Below are 18,840 nucleotides of genomic sequence, written 5' to 3' on the forward strand. Positions count from 1 at the left end.
ATATATATATATATATATATATATATATATATATATATATATATATACATATATATATATATACATATATTTTCCTAAATTTTGATGGAGCTTACAGCTGCAAGCCATAACACAGTTAGCTTAACTATTTTCTTTTAAAACGCAATCGGTTTCCAACACCCATTCGTGAATTTTCCATCTAGAGAATGGATATTGTGTAGGGTCCTGTTGGGAAATGGTCTGGTCCGATCGCAAAGTGAAATGTTTGCAGTTTCCTCTCGCAAAGCCATAATTCGCTACAAAGAGGTGGAATAAAAGCGCTGCGGGGGAAAGTTGGCTGAACTGAAAGCGTTGTTGTTTTATCACATTCGGAACGGAAAATTGTAAAACCTTTCAGACATTCCCCCGAAGCACGGGAAAGGGAGTCATTTCTAATAAAGATAATAGTTGGAACATGTAATCCGTTTCGTAAATGTTTTATCGATGACTCACAGTCAACATTTTTAATAATAAATAATAAAACCCTTATCCGCACCCCAATGGTGCATAGGGCACTGCGTCATATAAACGCAGTGTTATCTTGATCGTTTACACATGAAGGAAAGGTGATCAGCCCTCCGCTTCAGGTACCAGTCCAGGGTAATATTGAATAAATATGATAGTGAAAAAATCACTTACATTTATTTTACCCCCCTTGGGAATCGAACCCGGGACCTCCAGAACGGTAGCCGAGCGTGCTGACCATTACACTACGGAGGCGGACAAATGCATTTTTAGCGTGTCCAAATACTTGTTCATGAATCTGGAATATCTCCAATTAGGAGTTTTTTTTTTATTTTAATATATTTTGACATCTCATCATAGATGACGAAGAATATAGAAGTCTCTTCCATCTTCCCTTTCTTCTTCTTTGTCTCTATTGAGATATCAAAAAAATAACATTTTTTAAATGTTTTTATCGATTTCAATTTTCAATTTTCAATTTTCAATTTCAATTTCAATTTCAATTCAATTGTTATATCACTCACTCCTTTCAACAACGTCATATATCAAAAATCGACAATTTTCAGTTGTGCATGTTTTCGGCATGCCCTGAAAATATAATATATACCAGCAAAAGCTGCATATTTTTACCTTAATATTTACCCGCTACAGGGCAAAAAGTGATATTTTTGCATTTTGAGGAAAAGGTATTGTTTAATTATTTTTTCAAATATACTCAATATTTTTTAAATGGAGAAAATACATTCAGGTTTTCCTAAAAAGATCTGTTGCACAGTAAAAAGTTTAATAAGTGGCTTGATATTTATTTTTAATACATTGTTATATATTTTTAAACATCAAAAACGATCTCCTGAAAAATCAAGTTTTTTTATATAAGTATATGATGTTGAAAGGAGTGATCGATATAATATTACATCCATTTTCCTTGCAAATAATCGATATATTATTTACTAATTTGGCTTTAACTTTGTGGAATGACGTGTTGATTATCCACACTTAATTTTGTATAGGGCTCTGCATCGTATTGACGCAGTGTTATCATGATCGTTAACTGCATGAAGGCAAGGTGATCACACCTGCGCTGCAGGAACCAGTCCGGGGTAATATTAGATAAATATTAGAGTGTAAAATCACTCATATTTATTTTAACCCCCTCCCCTGGGAATCGAACCCGGTACCTCCAGTACGGTAGCTAAACACGGTTACTATTATACCACGGAGGTGCAAAAATTATATAATACAATTTAACCTTAGTGGAATCTCTGAACGAGCATAATTCGTTCCAGAATCTTAGTCGCTAAACGAAACTTTATTTTTGACTGGGGCGTAAAGCCCGGCAGGCGACAGGCCCAATCTCTTTTAACTCGTTATACGAAATGGTGCTCGTCAAGGGAGCAACTTATTCACTTTTTTATGCTCGCTATGCGAATTACTCGTTATAGGAGGTTCTACTGTAGATAGCAGCTGTAATGGTCACACTCTCCCATTCTACTCGTATCTCTTAGAATCCATCAAAACACTATATTTCAATCACCATTCTGTTCTCAATTCGTATAACATATACCTGCTACCGCTATGTTGAACATTATCTCATTGGATATTAATATGTTCCATGTGTCTGAAGGAGTTTTCCGAAGTTGGATTCTTCTACACCTTTAGCAATAGTATTCTTACTTATTTATTTTTGTACAAAAATGTTAATAAAATTAGTATATAACCACTCACCGAGATTTTTACGTCTACCGGTTTCGAGACGTACCCGTCTCTTCGTCAGGACAATCACTAACACAGCATGCAAACAATTCTACCCTTCACCACCATAGCACCATTTACACACACAAAACTACACAAAATCTCTAACACATGCGATTTTTGGTCGACCCGATGTGCATGTTGGTCTTATAAAAATAAATAAGTTAAAATGACTTACCACAAAGTTAATAATATTGAGAATATAATAGTATTCTTGCTTATTTTCTATTTTTGTTAATGTATACGATTTAAACTTAAGTTTTTAATGTGCTTATTACCTATAAATAAAATAATTTGAATTGAATTTGAAAACAGTATAGTATAATAGTACTCTTTTACCATTTTTTTGTTTCTAGTAATATTTTTTAAAGTCATATCTTTCTGCTTGAAATGTCTGCCTCAAAAATTCATTCATTTCTCGTATTTCTATTTCATTATCTTCAGTCTGCGGTGGTTCGGCTCTCTTACTGTTTCTTCTTTCCCCTCCCCATTCGCTATTTTCCAGACATCTCTTCTTTTATCTCCACGTTCATCGCGAATATATTGAATCCACGAACAATGTTCAAACGACGTCTTAAAGCATTTGGAGACGCTATTCAAGGACATTCCATCGTGTCATTATTTTTATTAAGCTGTTCCATCATCCAAAAATTACACGTTATCTGAATGCGGGTACTTAAAAAACCCCAGTTCATATTTGTATGGAAATCGTAGTACGCAGCTCGCAGCATAGTCATGATGAGTCATAGGTGATACGTCCATTCCAATCCGCCGTCAAGCGTCGACTGAATGCGACTATAAGTAAAGCGAGAGGCCGGAAAAGGGATCAAAGTAAATCATAGTTGTCTAGTTGTCTCGCTCTTTCCTTATGATAATACCACACATTTATTAGAGTTAATAAGAAAATTTTATATTCTGCAGGTGATAACGCCCTGCCGGTCGCTGGTGCTCTGTGCCGAGACTAGACGGGATATGGAGGAGTGGCTCTCCGCCCTCAAGGGGGCCTCTCCGGGCGGGCAGCCCGACATGCTTACGGGGGACCATCACTGGTGAGTACAGATTACATGTGGATGGAAAGACAGGTTGTCCAAGTCGTTTACGTCAAGCTTCTTCTCCTTCTTACTCCTCATTACTGAGGGTTGTGACCCTTGTCGAAGCAATGACTCGCACACAAGTTTTATATAATTTTAATTATGCTGCCGATCTTTATGTCAGCGTTTTTCCATGTAGAATTTTTCAGGCATCCTGAAATGACTGCAGCCTTGTTAATTTCCACCATCACTTTACATCGCAGATCCGTTTGACCACATAGGTCTACTTTATTCGAACTGTCTGATATGTTAAATGAAAATTACTGACTTCGCCCTTAAAGGTGTTACAATGAGATAAGTTTAAAAAAATAAGTGTGATATTCTTCTCCGTCTTACTTCTCATTACTGAGGGTTGTGGCCCTTGTGGAAGCAATGACTCTTCTCCAGGCTACCAATCACAACCAGTCGTTCAAGGCTATTCTCAATGCCATGCTCAACGAATCCAAAGAACTGAAGAATCCGTCGCGTACAGAAGATGAGCTGAAAGCATATGATTGATATGGTCATCAACAAGAATGTATTCCAAAGAACAAGAGTTGATAGACAGTTGCTGACTGATTTCAAGGTCCAGAAGGTGTCCTATCTACGGCAAGTGCTTACAGGAAAGAAGTACGAGAATTGCACCTAGTCAAAAACGCATATTAGAAGGTTGATGAGGTGTGGGCAGAAGGCAGATCTCCTGGCTCCGGAATAAAAAGATTGAATGGGGATCAGGACCGTCGAGACCCTATTTAGAGCTGCCCAAGACAAGGACAATTACTCTAAAGTGAGAGTCGACTAAGAGAGGCCTGACATGACAGGCACAGAAAAAGCAGACAATAAGCCATTGTCACTTACCACGCTTGTTAGATGGGCCACGGTATAAAGTGTATTTCTTCATCATATTTGTTTATTGAACTCTCCATAAAACCGGTTTACAACGAGTCAGATCATGGTTTATAACACTCACTCGATTACATGTCGAAGTATAATAAACCAAATCCACAAGGTATGTATGCGGTTTACGACCAATAAACACACACATTCGTTCCAATCTTTCTAAAATAGTCGGAATGTCTTCACACAGATGGCGCTAGATTGTCATGCACCAATTTACCCCTTGTACTCTGTTTAAAGAGCTTTAAAAGTGCTCAAAGCTCTCTCGGGCGAGCTCTCTCGAGAATTTACACCCTCGAATAAAGTCACCCCTTTCGACGACATATTTTCAGCCCCGCCTGGCGCAACCTTAATTTCGAAAGCACCGGGTGAAATGAGCAAATAAACATTTTTTTAGATCATTTACAAACCTTATTCAATATCAACCTTCATGACATTCTTCAACTTTTTTACTTTAAACTGTTTACTTTTTAACCAAAATTACTATTATTATTTATATATATATATATATATATATATATATATATATATATATATATATATATATATATATATATAAATATATATATATATATATATATATAAATATATATAAATATATATATATATATGTATATATATATATATATATACATATATATATATATATATATATATATATATATATATATATATATATATATATATATATATATATATATATATATATATATATATATATATATATATATATATATATATATATATATATATATATATATATATATATATATATATATATATATATATATATATATATATATATATATATATATATATATATATATATATATATATATATACATATATATATATATATATATATATATATATATATATATATATATATACATATAAATATATATTTATATTCATATATGTATATATATATATATATATATACATATAAATATATATTTATATATATATATATATATATATATATATATATATATATATATATATATATATATATATATATATATATATATATATATATATATATATATATATATATATATATATATATATATATATATATATATATATATATATATATATATATATATATATATATATATACATATAAATATATATTTATATTCATATATGTATATATATATATATATATATATATATATATATATATATATATATATATATATATACATATAAATATATATTTATATTCATATATGTATATATATATATATATATATATATATATATATATATATATATATATATATATATATATATATATATATATATATATATATATATATATATATATATATATATATATATATATATATATATATATATATAAACATATAAATATATATTTATATATATATATATATATATATATATATATATATATATATATATATATATATCAACATCAGATTTTTATATGTATGTACGTCTTCTAAGCTTATCACGAGAGTTGAAAACATCTGTAGTTCACGAAACTAGTCGTGTTTACAATAATAAATTAAAAAGCAGTCTTAAACAAGTATTCTATTTTTATATCTTAATCATCTCCCACGGAGTTTATGCCAAATCAATAAATTATACATACAGAGGTGACATAATTCTTTTATATTTTGTACACGAGAATTTGAATATACTCAAAATACTGTCAATAATAACACATTTAATTAGAAGCGGTATTTTTCCTTCGTTTATTTTCATGTTTATTTTATGCGAAGTATAAAAATAACCAAGCGTTTTTCCGAAAATAAATCGCGAAATCGTTTTTTTGTCATTTGAATACCGTGTGGAAATATGTCGCATTCGTCATATTTTTTCCTTTCAGTATTTTCGATTCAGATTGTGTTGTTCTTCCACTTGACTTGCTTTTCCATTTGAATTTTTGTTGATTCATTATTTACAAATATTTCCATCGAGTTTTTATAAACAAAATATAAAAATATATTTATATAAATATATAAAAATAACACTCCTTTCAACAACGTCATTTATCAAAAAACTAGATTTTTCAGGAGATCGATTTTAAAGTTTAAGAATATAATAAAACGTATTAAAAATAAATATCAAGGTACTTATTCAACCTTTTACTGTGCAACAGATCTTTTTAGTTAAAACCTGAAGGTTTTTTCTCCATTCGAAAAATATTATTATTTAAAAAAATAATTAAATAATACATTTTCTTAAAAAGGCAATAAAAAACACTTCTCTGTAGCGGGTACATATTAAGTTAAAAATATAATACATTTTATTTAGTATAATAGTACATTTTCTGGGCCTTTCGAAAACATGCACAACTGGAAATTGACGGTTTTTTATTTATGACGTTGTTGAAAGGAGTGAGCGATATATGAAAGCTTGTCCACCTTCGTAGTATAATGATCAACACACTCGGGGGTTTCTGTTGCCGTTCTGGAGGTCCCGGGTTCGATTTCCAAAGGGGGGGTTAAATAAATATTATTGATTTTTCCAATCTAATTTTTATTCAAGATAACCCTGGACTGGTACCTGAAGCGGAGGGCCTTTCGTTCATGTGTTAACGATCAAAATAACACTGCGTTTATATGATGTTGTGCCCTATGCACCATTGGGGTGTGAATAAGGGTTTGAAGATGTATTTATAAATATATATAAATTTCTTTGAAAAATCCAAATTCATATATTTTTTTTTTTTACAAATTACATACTTAACTATTTTTTTATTTATTTAACATCTTCTTACATATATTACATCTTTTACATCTTTTACATCTTCCTTGTGTGAAGTGAAGTCCTTGAGTGATTTGGTCATCCATCCATTAATTATTCATAGCAGATCTCGCGAGGGTTGACTGGAGTCGGGATCCTTACTCGTACAAAAGGTGGAAAAAGGATCCTGAAGAAATTACCATTTCAATGGCTTAAATGCCAAAAAGCTTGCCTGAAAAGCCAACCTTCGCTTCCTATATACATTGGAACCTCCATATAAGAATTTTTTGGAATCCTCGTTAACTCTTTGTAGCATTCAATGAAAAATATACCTCTCAATAACTAATATGCACACAAACCTTGACGTAATGATTGGTATTATGTACAAAGTCTTGATATCAATCTTTGCGAGGTCTTTGCGAATCTCATCCCTTTCCTTTTCAGTTGGATGCATCGTACAAATTGTGGTGACTTAAGTGTTTATATATTAACTTATGAATATAATATGTTTTGAAAAAATAAATAAAAAATAAATAAATAAATAAGGGGGGGGGGGTCTCAAAGGTCAATCAGTGTTAAAACAGAAATATAGAGTATATCCACTATCGAGTACGTATAGGCTTTAAAACCGCCTAAGAAGGGCCATGATAAGCAGTGTTGCATAAGCCGTATATATATATATATATATATATATATATATATATATATATATATATATATATATATATATATATATATATATATATATATATATATATATATATATGCATACAGATATATAATATTCCCGATGAGTAATTTCTATTTCTCATTATGGGACATGGGATTAAGGTTAACAAGACTGGAACACAAATAACAAAGTTACAAAAAAGATTTTTTGTTAAATAACCAAAACTTTTAAAACCATGGAAAAATATAATAACAGGTATAATAAATAGGCATAAGAAGCATATTTATTCTATTAAAAATAAACAAATAAAAAATGTATATAAAATGAAGTACACGACGGCTATTTTACTGGAGAATTCAGACCTCTTTACTGGGTATGAATATGAACACCTCCCTACCAGCACTGAAAACTTTCTAAAGGAATCAGTTTTCATCGTAGAAAAAATAAATTCAATACGTCTGATTTATTTCGATACAATTATTCTTCTTTTCATCCGCAAAGACCTTCTCGTCTTTCATTATTTCATTACTTTTTCATCTATTCATTTTTTCAAGTGCCGCTCGATCTTCGTAATATAAAAATCTCTTTAGACCTATTCCCATATTGTTTGTACCCAATTCATTATTCCATCCGTATTCAATTTTCTTTTCTCATCCATTTTTTTCATTATCCATATTGTGCAACGTCTGCGAACCGATTTCAAATATTGTTTTGTTCGAATACCACCTTTATTTTGAATAGGACTTTCACATTCTACTTTAAGTAATGTTTATTGGACTACCACTTTCTACTTTAAGTAACGTTTATTGGACTTCCACTTTCTACTTTGAGTAACGTTTATTGGACTTCCTCTAGGTACGCCACGTCGCACGCCCGTCCGACGTACTGCAACGTGTGTCGCGAGGCCCTGCATGGTGTCCCGCCTCACGGCCTGTCGTGCGAGGTGTGCAAGTGCAAGGCGCACAAGCGCTGCGCTGCGCGAGCGCCCCCCAACTGCAAGTGGACCACGCTGGCCTCCGTCGGCTCCGACATCATCGAGGACGGAGAGGGGGTAAGTCTCTGAAACTTATAAAGAAAATCGTTTTATACGTTGGGTGTGAAGTACGCGCTACACGCGTAAATTAAAAAAAAATCGTGAAATACGCGCTAGGCGCGTATGCCTAAAAACGATGAGTCTGGTTTCAAAGCATCATTAAATAAAATCAAAATCGTTGGCGATGACATATGCGCCACATTAATTTAACGTTTCCCCTGATATGGAATACGCGCTAGGCGCGTATGCCTAGGTCAGCTTTAGTCAACAGTTGATCTGATGATGGATTGGTTATTCTGACACCGGTAGTCATGTTTTAAAGTGGTATTACATTGCATGTCGGGTTGTGGTCCCGTGGTTAGTGTCGCGGACTCTTAAGTCAGAGTTTCTCAGTTCAAACCTACTCTACTACAATTTGATACCTATTTCTAATAGTGAGCCGCTTAGGCTAACAGATATAGTATGAAATTGAAATATTTGTGTATTTAATAAACAAACACAAATATTTGTCTTTAAAAATAAAAATAGAATTGCGAGTGCTGTAGTCCCCACGACAACTCGTGTTTATACTCGATTGTCTCAAAGCGAGTATAAACAAGAGCTGCGCGTGAATGCAACACGCAAATAGAACGGTTTGTACTAATATCTGATTAGAAATTTCATATTTTAATCATAGTTTAGCGTTTTGCGAATTACTATTTGGTCAGCATCTCGATTGTTCGCAATATATTGAACGCAGTGAACGTTTGAAAGAAAGAAATTGTCTTATCCCAAGTATTTAGTCATCAGATTCATTGATCTTGGAATTTTGATTGAAATGGCATTTTATCAATCAAATCGAAGGCCCTTACAAAGCTCCGTTGTTCTTTGAAGCGGTTTTTTCTTTATTGCGTTTTTTTATTACGATTATTTATTTCAACGAATCCTAAATCTCTCTTTTAATCTAAATTAATTAATTATTTTTCTCTTCCTGGCAGTGCTATACTATATATATATATATATATATATATATATATATATATATATATATATATATATATATATATATATATATATATATATATATATATATATATATATATATATATATATATATATATATATATATATATATATATATATATATATATATATATATGTATATATATATATATATGTATATATATATATATATATATATATATATATATATATATATATATATATATATATATATATATATATATATATATATATATTTATATATATTTATATATATATATATTTCTTGGTTGAATTCGCAAAAAAAACGTCATCGGCCCACCCTAATATGTATGTAGGTATATATATTTATAAATATATTCTTATTTTTTAAGCTTCTTACTTAGAAAAAAAATCCTTTAACCACCCTCATTCATTCCTCTCCTTTCCTTCTCCTTTCTGCTAAACCTATTATTTTATATCATACCATTTTTTTTCAATCTCTGAACGTTTTTCAATAGTTTTATAACATAAATGTGGAATTGTTTAATTGGTTTTTTTTTTAACGTAACTATTTTTGTTAATGTAATGTAATGTTTTTTATTGTTAATGTAACTATTGTTCATAATATCTTTTTTTATATGTAAACTGTACAATTCCCGAACAAATAATATAAAATAAAATATTTAAAAAATTTAAAATTAAGAAAAATAAAATAAAATATATATATATATATATATATATATATATATATATATATATATATATATATATATATATATATATATATATATATATATATATATATATATATATATATATATATATATGTATATATTTATATATGTATATGTATATATATATATATATATATATATATATATATATATATATATATATATATATATATATATACATATACATATATAAATATGTATATATTTATATATGTATATGTATATATATATATATATTTATATATATATATATATATATATATATATATATATATATATATATATATATATATATAAATATATATATATATATATATATATATATATGTATATATGTATATATATATATGTGTGTGTTTGTATGTATATACAAAATAAACATTTTTCTGATTTTCATTTATGGTATTACATTAAAAAAATCGCCCCAAATAACGTCCCTTGCGTATTTCATAATCAAATATTATTTGAGGCAAATTCAAATACGAATTCTGAATCAATCTCACCCATGTTCAATCGAAGAATATCAATTAATACATTTGTATATTAATTTGTTTTTTTTTTTCAGCGTTTTTAATTTATCATACCCACCCATTAGTAAAATCGGGCGTAAATTACCATATTTCATGAGAATTTTTCCTCCCTTTTAAAGCGCACATAAACGCCCCTCCCTAATTAGCTAATGAACTATTAGAAGGTAATCAGGCATTCAATTCAGAGTCGAGAATTAGCGTCGGGCGATTGCGCCTCCAAGGTAATTCTCTGGTCATTAAAATGGCATTAAAAATAGCACAATTACGGCTAATTGCAATTTGAAACTGTTTTCAGTTTGTTCTTTTAATTAAAACGATGTCGGGAGATGTAATTATCAGCTGCGAAAAAAAGTATTTAAAGAATTAATTTATCAAGTATATATTTACTTTTTTTCTTTTTTAATTTGTTTATATTATACAACATAATAATAAAAAAATATATATATAAAATATAAATACAAAAAAAAAATGTATTAATTTAAAATCAAACACAGATTTTTTTAGTCAACTAAGTTGTATTTTACTAACTAAAACACATAAAAAAAATTGTATTGTGACAATTGTTTCGCCTTGTTAGGGCATCATCAAGCGAATGTGAATATCAAATGTACTACGGTCCTTATGTAGCTATACAATTCTAAGTGACAGTTTTAACATGTGCAGCAATAATTTATGGGAGACAACAGTAGCCGCTTCCCCGCAGGGCAGGCAGAGAGAATCGAACCCCACACCACTCTGTCTTTGCAAACATTCTTCGCCTCTTCTACTTTCATGCATCTCCTCATACATACCCTTATATTTATTTTCTAGGAAAAAAAAGAATTTATTGACATGGCAATTTTTTTAGAGAATTAATGTTCTAAAGCTAAATACAACTGTTGGTAATATTATTTTTAAGAATTTATATTAAGTTTTTAAGAATAAATTTAGTTTAACGATTTTCGTCAATTTCGTAAATTTAGTTTTAAAAGTTAATTCAATTTTATGTGTGGCGGGTATTTAATTCTGTTTGAATAATCCCTGTTATTGCTTTAATAACGGATTATTGAATCCAGTCTTAAAATTTACATTTTTGCCAGTATTACCTTTAAAATCAAATATTCCTTCTGTCATCCACAATTTTTGTTGTTGTTGATATATCGCTTACTCCTTTCAACAACGTCATATATAAAAAAACTAGATTTTTCAGGAGATCGATTTAAAAGTTTAAGAATATAATGAAACGTATTAAAAATATAAATCAAGCCGCTTATTGAACTTTTTACTGTGCAACAGATCTTTTTAACTTGAAGGTTTTTTCTCCATTTGAAAAATATTTAGTTTATTTAAAAAAATTATTAAACAATACCTTTTCTACAAAATGCAAAAACAACACTTTCTGCCCTGTAGCGGGTAAATATAAATTTTAAAATATGCCTCTTTTTCTGGGATATAGTACATTTTCTGGACATTCTGAAAACATGTACACACAACTGAAAATTAACGATTTTTGATTTACGACGTTCTTGAAAGGAGTGAGTGACATGTATAAAGTGATCACTTAACCAGCCTTAGACAGGTCGTAAGTCCAGTATATACCCAGACTCAAAAACTTTTCTTCATCTGCGTTAAGATGTCAAAAATTTAATATATTATTCTCTCGTATTATTGCACATTCCGAAAACATGCACAACTGAAAATTAACGATTTTTGATTTACGACGTTCTTGAAAGGAGTGAGCGATATATGGTATGTAGTTTTTTTTACGCGTTATATGAAATTTTGTTCGTACGATATCACAAGTCTTCCCAATACGCACAGAGCATTTTTTCTCCATTCCGCTTCCCAGTTTTCTTTTAATATAAATGTATTTATCAGATCTTTATATATACGTTTGTTATATGTAATACTTTATATTACTTTATTTTGTCCGCCTCCGTAGTGTAATGGTCAGCGCGCTCGGCTACCGTTCTGGAGGTCCCGGGTTCGAATCCCAAGGGGGGTAAAATAAATATAAGTGATTTTTTCACTGCCATATTTATTCAATATTACCCTGGACTGGTACCTGAAGCGGAGGGCTGATCACCTTTCCTTCATGTGTAAACGATCAAGATAACACTGCGTTTATATGACGCAGTGCCCTATGCACCATTGGGGTGCGGATAAGGGTTTTTATTTATTATTATTAGTTTTTTCTACGCGTTATATGAAATTTTGTTCGTACGATATCACAAGTCTTCCCAATACGCTCAGAGCATTTTTTCTCCATTCCTCTTCCCAGTTTTCTTTTAATATAAATGTATTTATCAGATCTTTATATATACGAGACGGTGAATGTCTTTCCAGGCCTCCCCAATTCAAGATGTTTGTGTAAACAATGTGAATAGTAATGAGAAGAGGTACGTAAAGTAAAACATCCAAAGGTCAGGGGCTCTGCTACGTAAATAAATAAGGGCTGCAGTAGGACGGCGGTCTGTGAGGAAACCAACCCTTTTAAATAACCGAACGCGTATGATATTTTCTCATTCATTTTTTATCCACATCGAGAAACACATTAACGGTGAACGAAATGTTGGCAAGTAGGATTTTCTATATGTCATGGTATTGATCTTGTACATTCACATACAGTTATGTACTTACTTGAAAGTAGTCAGGTCAGGAGTCTGAATAATCGGCGTATATGTATGAACGTGAAAGAGACGTAGATGGTGTGCTAAGATAGTGAGTGAGTCTAAATATTTGTTCACAAAATCTGGATTATCTCCAATTACAGGAGTTATTTTGATATTACTTTTTGACATCTCATCAAAGATGAAGTAGAATATGGAAGTCTGCGATTCCCAGGGGGGGTCAAATAAATAAGTGATTTTTTCACTCTAATATTTATTAAATATTACCCTGGACTGGCACCTGAAGCGGAGGGCTGATCACCTTTCCTTCGTGTGTTAACGATCAAGATAACACTGTGTTTGTATAATGCAGTGCCCTATGCATCATTGGGGTGCAGATAATGGTTTGAATTGAAAAAATATATACTACTACCAACATCACGCCGTTTCCCCGCAGGCAGAAAGGATGGAACGCCACACTCTTTTGTCCTGACATACACTCCTTGCCTCCTTAACATCCAAACATCTAGTCATACATGCCCTCCAATTACGCAGACTTTTGACACCATCAGATTTTAGTTTCTGATTGATCTGATCGTGCCAAGTCTTTTTCGGTCGTCCTCGTTCTGTTTTCCCGCTTACATTCGTCACATATATTTTCTTAGTCATTCTCTCGTTATCCATTCGCTCCAATATGATTTCGAAAATAAACTTATTTCTTTCAATACAAAAATGGCGTCTTAAGCAAATAATTCAATTACATCAAATGTTATCTGGGTTTAAAGAAAATTTAGTTGCGATTTATCGAATACTGGGCCTTAAATCGAGGTGTCATTCATAGTCGTAACGTAAGACGAGGTAATTAGTATTATCTGATGTATTTTTATATTAAAAATAAAGAAAAACATAACTGTAAAGCTGTAAAAAATATTTTTATAGTACTCGCCCAGTGGTTGGCGTGTTATAATATTTTATTCCCCTTCTATTAGTACGTTTAATGAAAAATATAATTTCGCTGAGTTTGTCTTTGTCCACTGGGGTTAAGAACCCTCTTTCAGAAGCGACATTCCCTAAAAGGTTTATAATGTCGCATCTGGTGTCCTTAGAATGACAAGGTTCCAAGAAACGAAATTTTCTAAAATGAATTATTCACGCGAAAATGTTCCTTTTAGTACCGTAATACGTTTCGTCCGGGGAATTTTTTTGAGTAGGTACTTCACAAAACACTAGTCTGTCAAGATTCCGTATGGTATTTTAAGAAATATATATTTATTCATATATATATATAATATATAAGAATTTTTTCTCTGTCATATTTATTCAATATACCCTGGACTGGTACCTGAAGCGGAGGGCTGATCACCTTTCCTTCATGTGTAAACGATCAAGATAACACTGCGTTTATATGACGCAGTGCCCTAAGCACCATTGGGGTGCGGATAAGGGTTTTATTTTTATTAAATATATATATATATATATATATATATATATATATATATATATATATATATATATATATATATATATATATATATATATATATATATATATATATATATATATATATATATATATATATATATATATATATTATATACATTAGCGACCATGGCTCTGGCAAAAAGAAATGTAGAGAAGCTCTCAAATCCACACAACGATCCATGGAAAGATCCGTGCTTGGTAGCAGAACCAAAATAGCGGATATCATGGATCGCGTAGCAAGACTCACGTGGCAATGGGCAGGACATGTTGCAAGATAGGACCCCACAAGATAGGCCCCTAAAGTTTTGGGATGGAGACCTTAGGAGAGTAAAAGAGGTGTCGGAAGACCTCAAAAACGATGGTCCGACGACATAGCAGCTGTGGGGGGTGGAAATAGGTAAACAAATTAAATTATGTTTTAATTTGTACCAAAAGATGAAAAAATCTGTAAGTTTTCGAAACTAGTCGTATATATAATTAAAGCGCATTAAAGTGGTATATTCAAGTGATTAATTTTAAAAAAAATTAACATGTCATTTCACAAAGTTAATGCCGAATCAATAAGTAATAAAATTATTTCAATATTTAAATATTAAATTTTACTACGATTTCTTTCACGCACTTTTTTATTATTCTTGAATTACATATTTTTTAATTTGATCTCACGACCCCGGAAGTGGGTTCCTCTACACAATGTCTCATAGCACCGAACAGAAAACATAAGTTCAGGCATCTCTTGAACGATGCCTTTTGTCGAAAGTCCTTGAGAAAGTCCTCATTGTGAGCCTTAACTTATGCCACTTTGGCGAAATTATTTTCAATTAATTTTGTAAGCCTTCAGATAAATTTCAACCAACTTTTGTTTATTGTTCCCGAACGCTATTATGGCACACCATTTGCTACTTCAGCGGCAGTTTAATTTTATGGAAACGGGAGTATCGCTTGTGATCCTAGACTGAAAAAAAAAACAGATTAAATTTTCAGGGAAACAAAATTAATAAAACTGAGTACCTACTTTGAATTTATTTTTTTAATGTAAAGAGAAATATTTGTGTTTTTATTATTTACAAAGATACTTCAATTTCATTGTTGGGTTATATATCCAAAATTAAACACAGTTATAAGATTGAATTCTACTTTTATTTTCATATATGATGTGTGACGCGTTTCGTCTTATTAAGACATTATCAAACACTCAATTTGAATTTATATATATATATATATATATATATATATATATATATATATATATATATATATATATATATATATATATATATATATATTTAAAACACTGTGTTTGTACAATATAATGCAGTGCCTTATGCACCATTAGGGTTCGGATAAGGGTTTGAAGAAGATATTATTCACAACTTTGTCATGATGTTGTGAAATATAATTTAGTCATCCAGGACCACTATCGGCATGTTCCGTTTTATTTTATTTTATTTTATTTTATTTTATTTATTCGGTAAGTGTACAACTTACATTTGAAAAAAATTATAAAATAAACAAAAGTTACAATAACAATAATAAACATTACATTAACGAAAAATAGTTATGTTAAAAAAAGCAAATTAAACAATTCCACATTTATGTTATAAAACTATTAATAAACATTCAGAGATTTAAAAAAAGGATATGATATAAAATAATAGATTTTAGAGAAAAGTTCGCAAATATTATATTGGGTGTATATTGGGTGTTCCTACACAGAATTTTGTCCTTACAAAAGGCGCGGCTTCCTTGTGAGTTTGCTGAATTCACGCTATGATAATTTTCTTTTCATTCCTTATCTCCGCAAATTGTGAGTAATTCCTTATCTCCTATTGTCTCACCGGTTCCAAACGCGCGGAATGTATAAATTTATCTCACAAAGTGTATAAAGTAATCAAGATCTGTAACGAAAGGGAATCTCGCGAAAGTATAAATGATGGTCCATTCACCGGGAAATTCATGAAAATTCCCCCAAAATTTATTAATCGTTTAATTTTAATTTTTAATTTAATTTTTCCCGGTAATTCCGCATCATTTTCAAATACCGTACACGGTATTCTATCAATTTTTTGACATTTATTTAGTGATAAGACATGTTGAAATTATTTTAAAAAAGCACTTGTTTTTTTTACCACTTGAGTTTATTTAAGACAGCTAGTTTCGGAAGCTAAGCTTCCAGATCTAAATGTATAATAATAATAATAATAAAACCCTTATCCGCACCCCAATGGTGCATAGGGCACTGCGTCATATAAACGCAGTGTTATCTTGATCGTTTACACATGAAGGAAAGGTGATCAGCCCTCCGCTTCAAGTACCAGTCCAGGGTAATATTGAATAAATATTACAGTGAAAAAATCACTCATATTTTTTCTTACCCCTCCCTGGGAATCGAACCCGGGTCCTCCAGAACGGTAGCCGAGCGTGCTGACCATACACTACGGAGGCGGACAAAACATGTATACTAAAACATAATAAATAATTTCTTGAATGTTTTTCAATAAAAATAACATTAAGAAGTTTTCAAATCATATTTATAATCATTTTTTAAATCATATTTTCATATGGTGTACGGGGTGTGTAGAAGTTTTTGGTAGGGGAATGTAATTAACTATGAGTATTTTAATGGTTTAGAATGTAATAAACCCTGATGATGACAAGGTTCTTGTCGAAACCGGTTGGTTAAAGTGTACTTATAAAAAAAAAAGTGGTTAAAACAAAGTTGTTTAATTGTATAAAGTTTAATAAATAATTGTTCTATAAATAAGGAGAGGGGTAAGTTAGGAGGAGGGGGCTAGTCAAGGTATCGGAGTTTGAAAATAAAGGAAAAATGGAAAGCAAAGGTGAAGAATTTTGAAACAATATATTATTTATTAAATTATTATTAGAATTAAGTTTTTTTTTTGGATTTCTAAATTTAGTTAATTATTCATAATTTGGCCTTTTTACCGTATACGGCATTTGAAAATGATGCGGAATGCATTGAACTTTTTGTCACAATAGTAGTATTTTCCAAGTAAAACTTTTATTAAGAATGGATAGATATTACAAAAATTAAGAAAAGAAAAAAAGCAGCAGAGGAAGACCGAGAAAAACATGGCACGATCAGGTATACCAAATACTTGAAAGTGGTCAGGTTAGGAGTCGTAACAATCGGCGGGTATGTATGAGGAGATGCATGAACGTGGAAGAGGCGAAGAATGTTTGCAAGGACAGAGTGGTGTGGCGCTCTATTTTCTCTGCCTACCCCTGCGGGGAAGCGGCGTGATGGTTAGTTAGTTTTTTTTTAGATATTACCGCAAAGTAACTGCCGAATCCATTAACGGATCAATCAGAAAAGTCTATTTTAAGAAAAAGTTTATTTTTCCATCAGAATTCAATTTCAGAACGCGGACGACCACGCATGAGGTCGGTCGTGCCTTCGTCGGCGATTTTTTTAATACACATTAGCATTTGACTTTTTTCAGAAAATACATATCGCTCACTCCTTTCAACATCGTCATATATCAAAAATCGACAAATTTCAGTTGTGCGTGTTTTCGAAATGCCCAGAAAATGTACTTTATCCTAGCAAAAGCGGCCTATTTTGAACTTAATATTTACTCGCTACAAGGCAGAATGTGTTGTTCTTGCATTTTCAAGAAAAGGTTTTGTTTTATTATTTTTTTAATGTACTTAATATTTTTCAAATGGAGAAAAAACCTTCAGGTTTTACCTTACAAGATCTGTTGCACAGTAAAAAGTTCAATAAGTGGCTTGATATTTATTTTTAACACGTGGTATTATATTTTTAAACTTTAAAAACGATCTCCTGAAAAAATAAGTTTTTTTGATTTATGACGTTGTTGAAAGGGGTGAGCGATATTTATTTTTTTTTAACTTCTTATCTTTCAATAACTTTAAAACTTCTTTCTTATCAA

At 30.7% G+C, this 18,840-nt stretch overlaps 2 protein-coding genes across 2 annotated transcripts in view; both read left to right on the forward strand.

The window, feature by feature from the left end:
- Positions 1 to 18,840, forward strand: part of LOC148305065 (cathepsin B-like) — a 282,331-nt gene that overhangs the window by 59,797 nt on the left and 203,694 nt on the right. The window lies entirely within an intron of this gene.
- LOC148305066 (diacylglycerol kinase eta-like) overlaps positions 1 to 18,840 on the forward strand; it is a 50,093-nt gene that overhangs the window by 3,077 nt on the left and 28,176 nt on the right. Inside the window, exons 3-4 of the mRNA XM_088267285.1 lie at positions 3,157 to 3,284; positions 8,449 to 8,644. Coding sequence (XP_088123411.1) covers positions 3,157 to 3,284; positions 8,449 to 8,644 — 324 coding nt within the window. The remainder of the gene's footprint in view (positions 1 to 3,156; positions 3,285 to 8,448; positions 8,645 to 18,840) is intronic.

Source organism: Brachycentrus maculatus, unplaced genomic scaffold (genome assembly GCF_059751285.1).
Source record: "Brachycentrus maculatus isolate JH-2025_06_01 unplaced genomic scaffold, ASM5975128v1 h1tg000287l, whole genome shotgun sequence".
In the NCBI taxonomy this organism is placed as follows: Eukaryota; Metazoa; Arthropoda; class Insecta; order Trichoptera; family Brachycentridae; genus Brachycentrus; species Brachycentrus maculatus.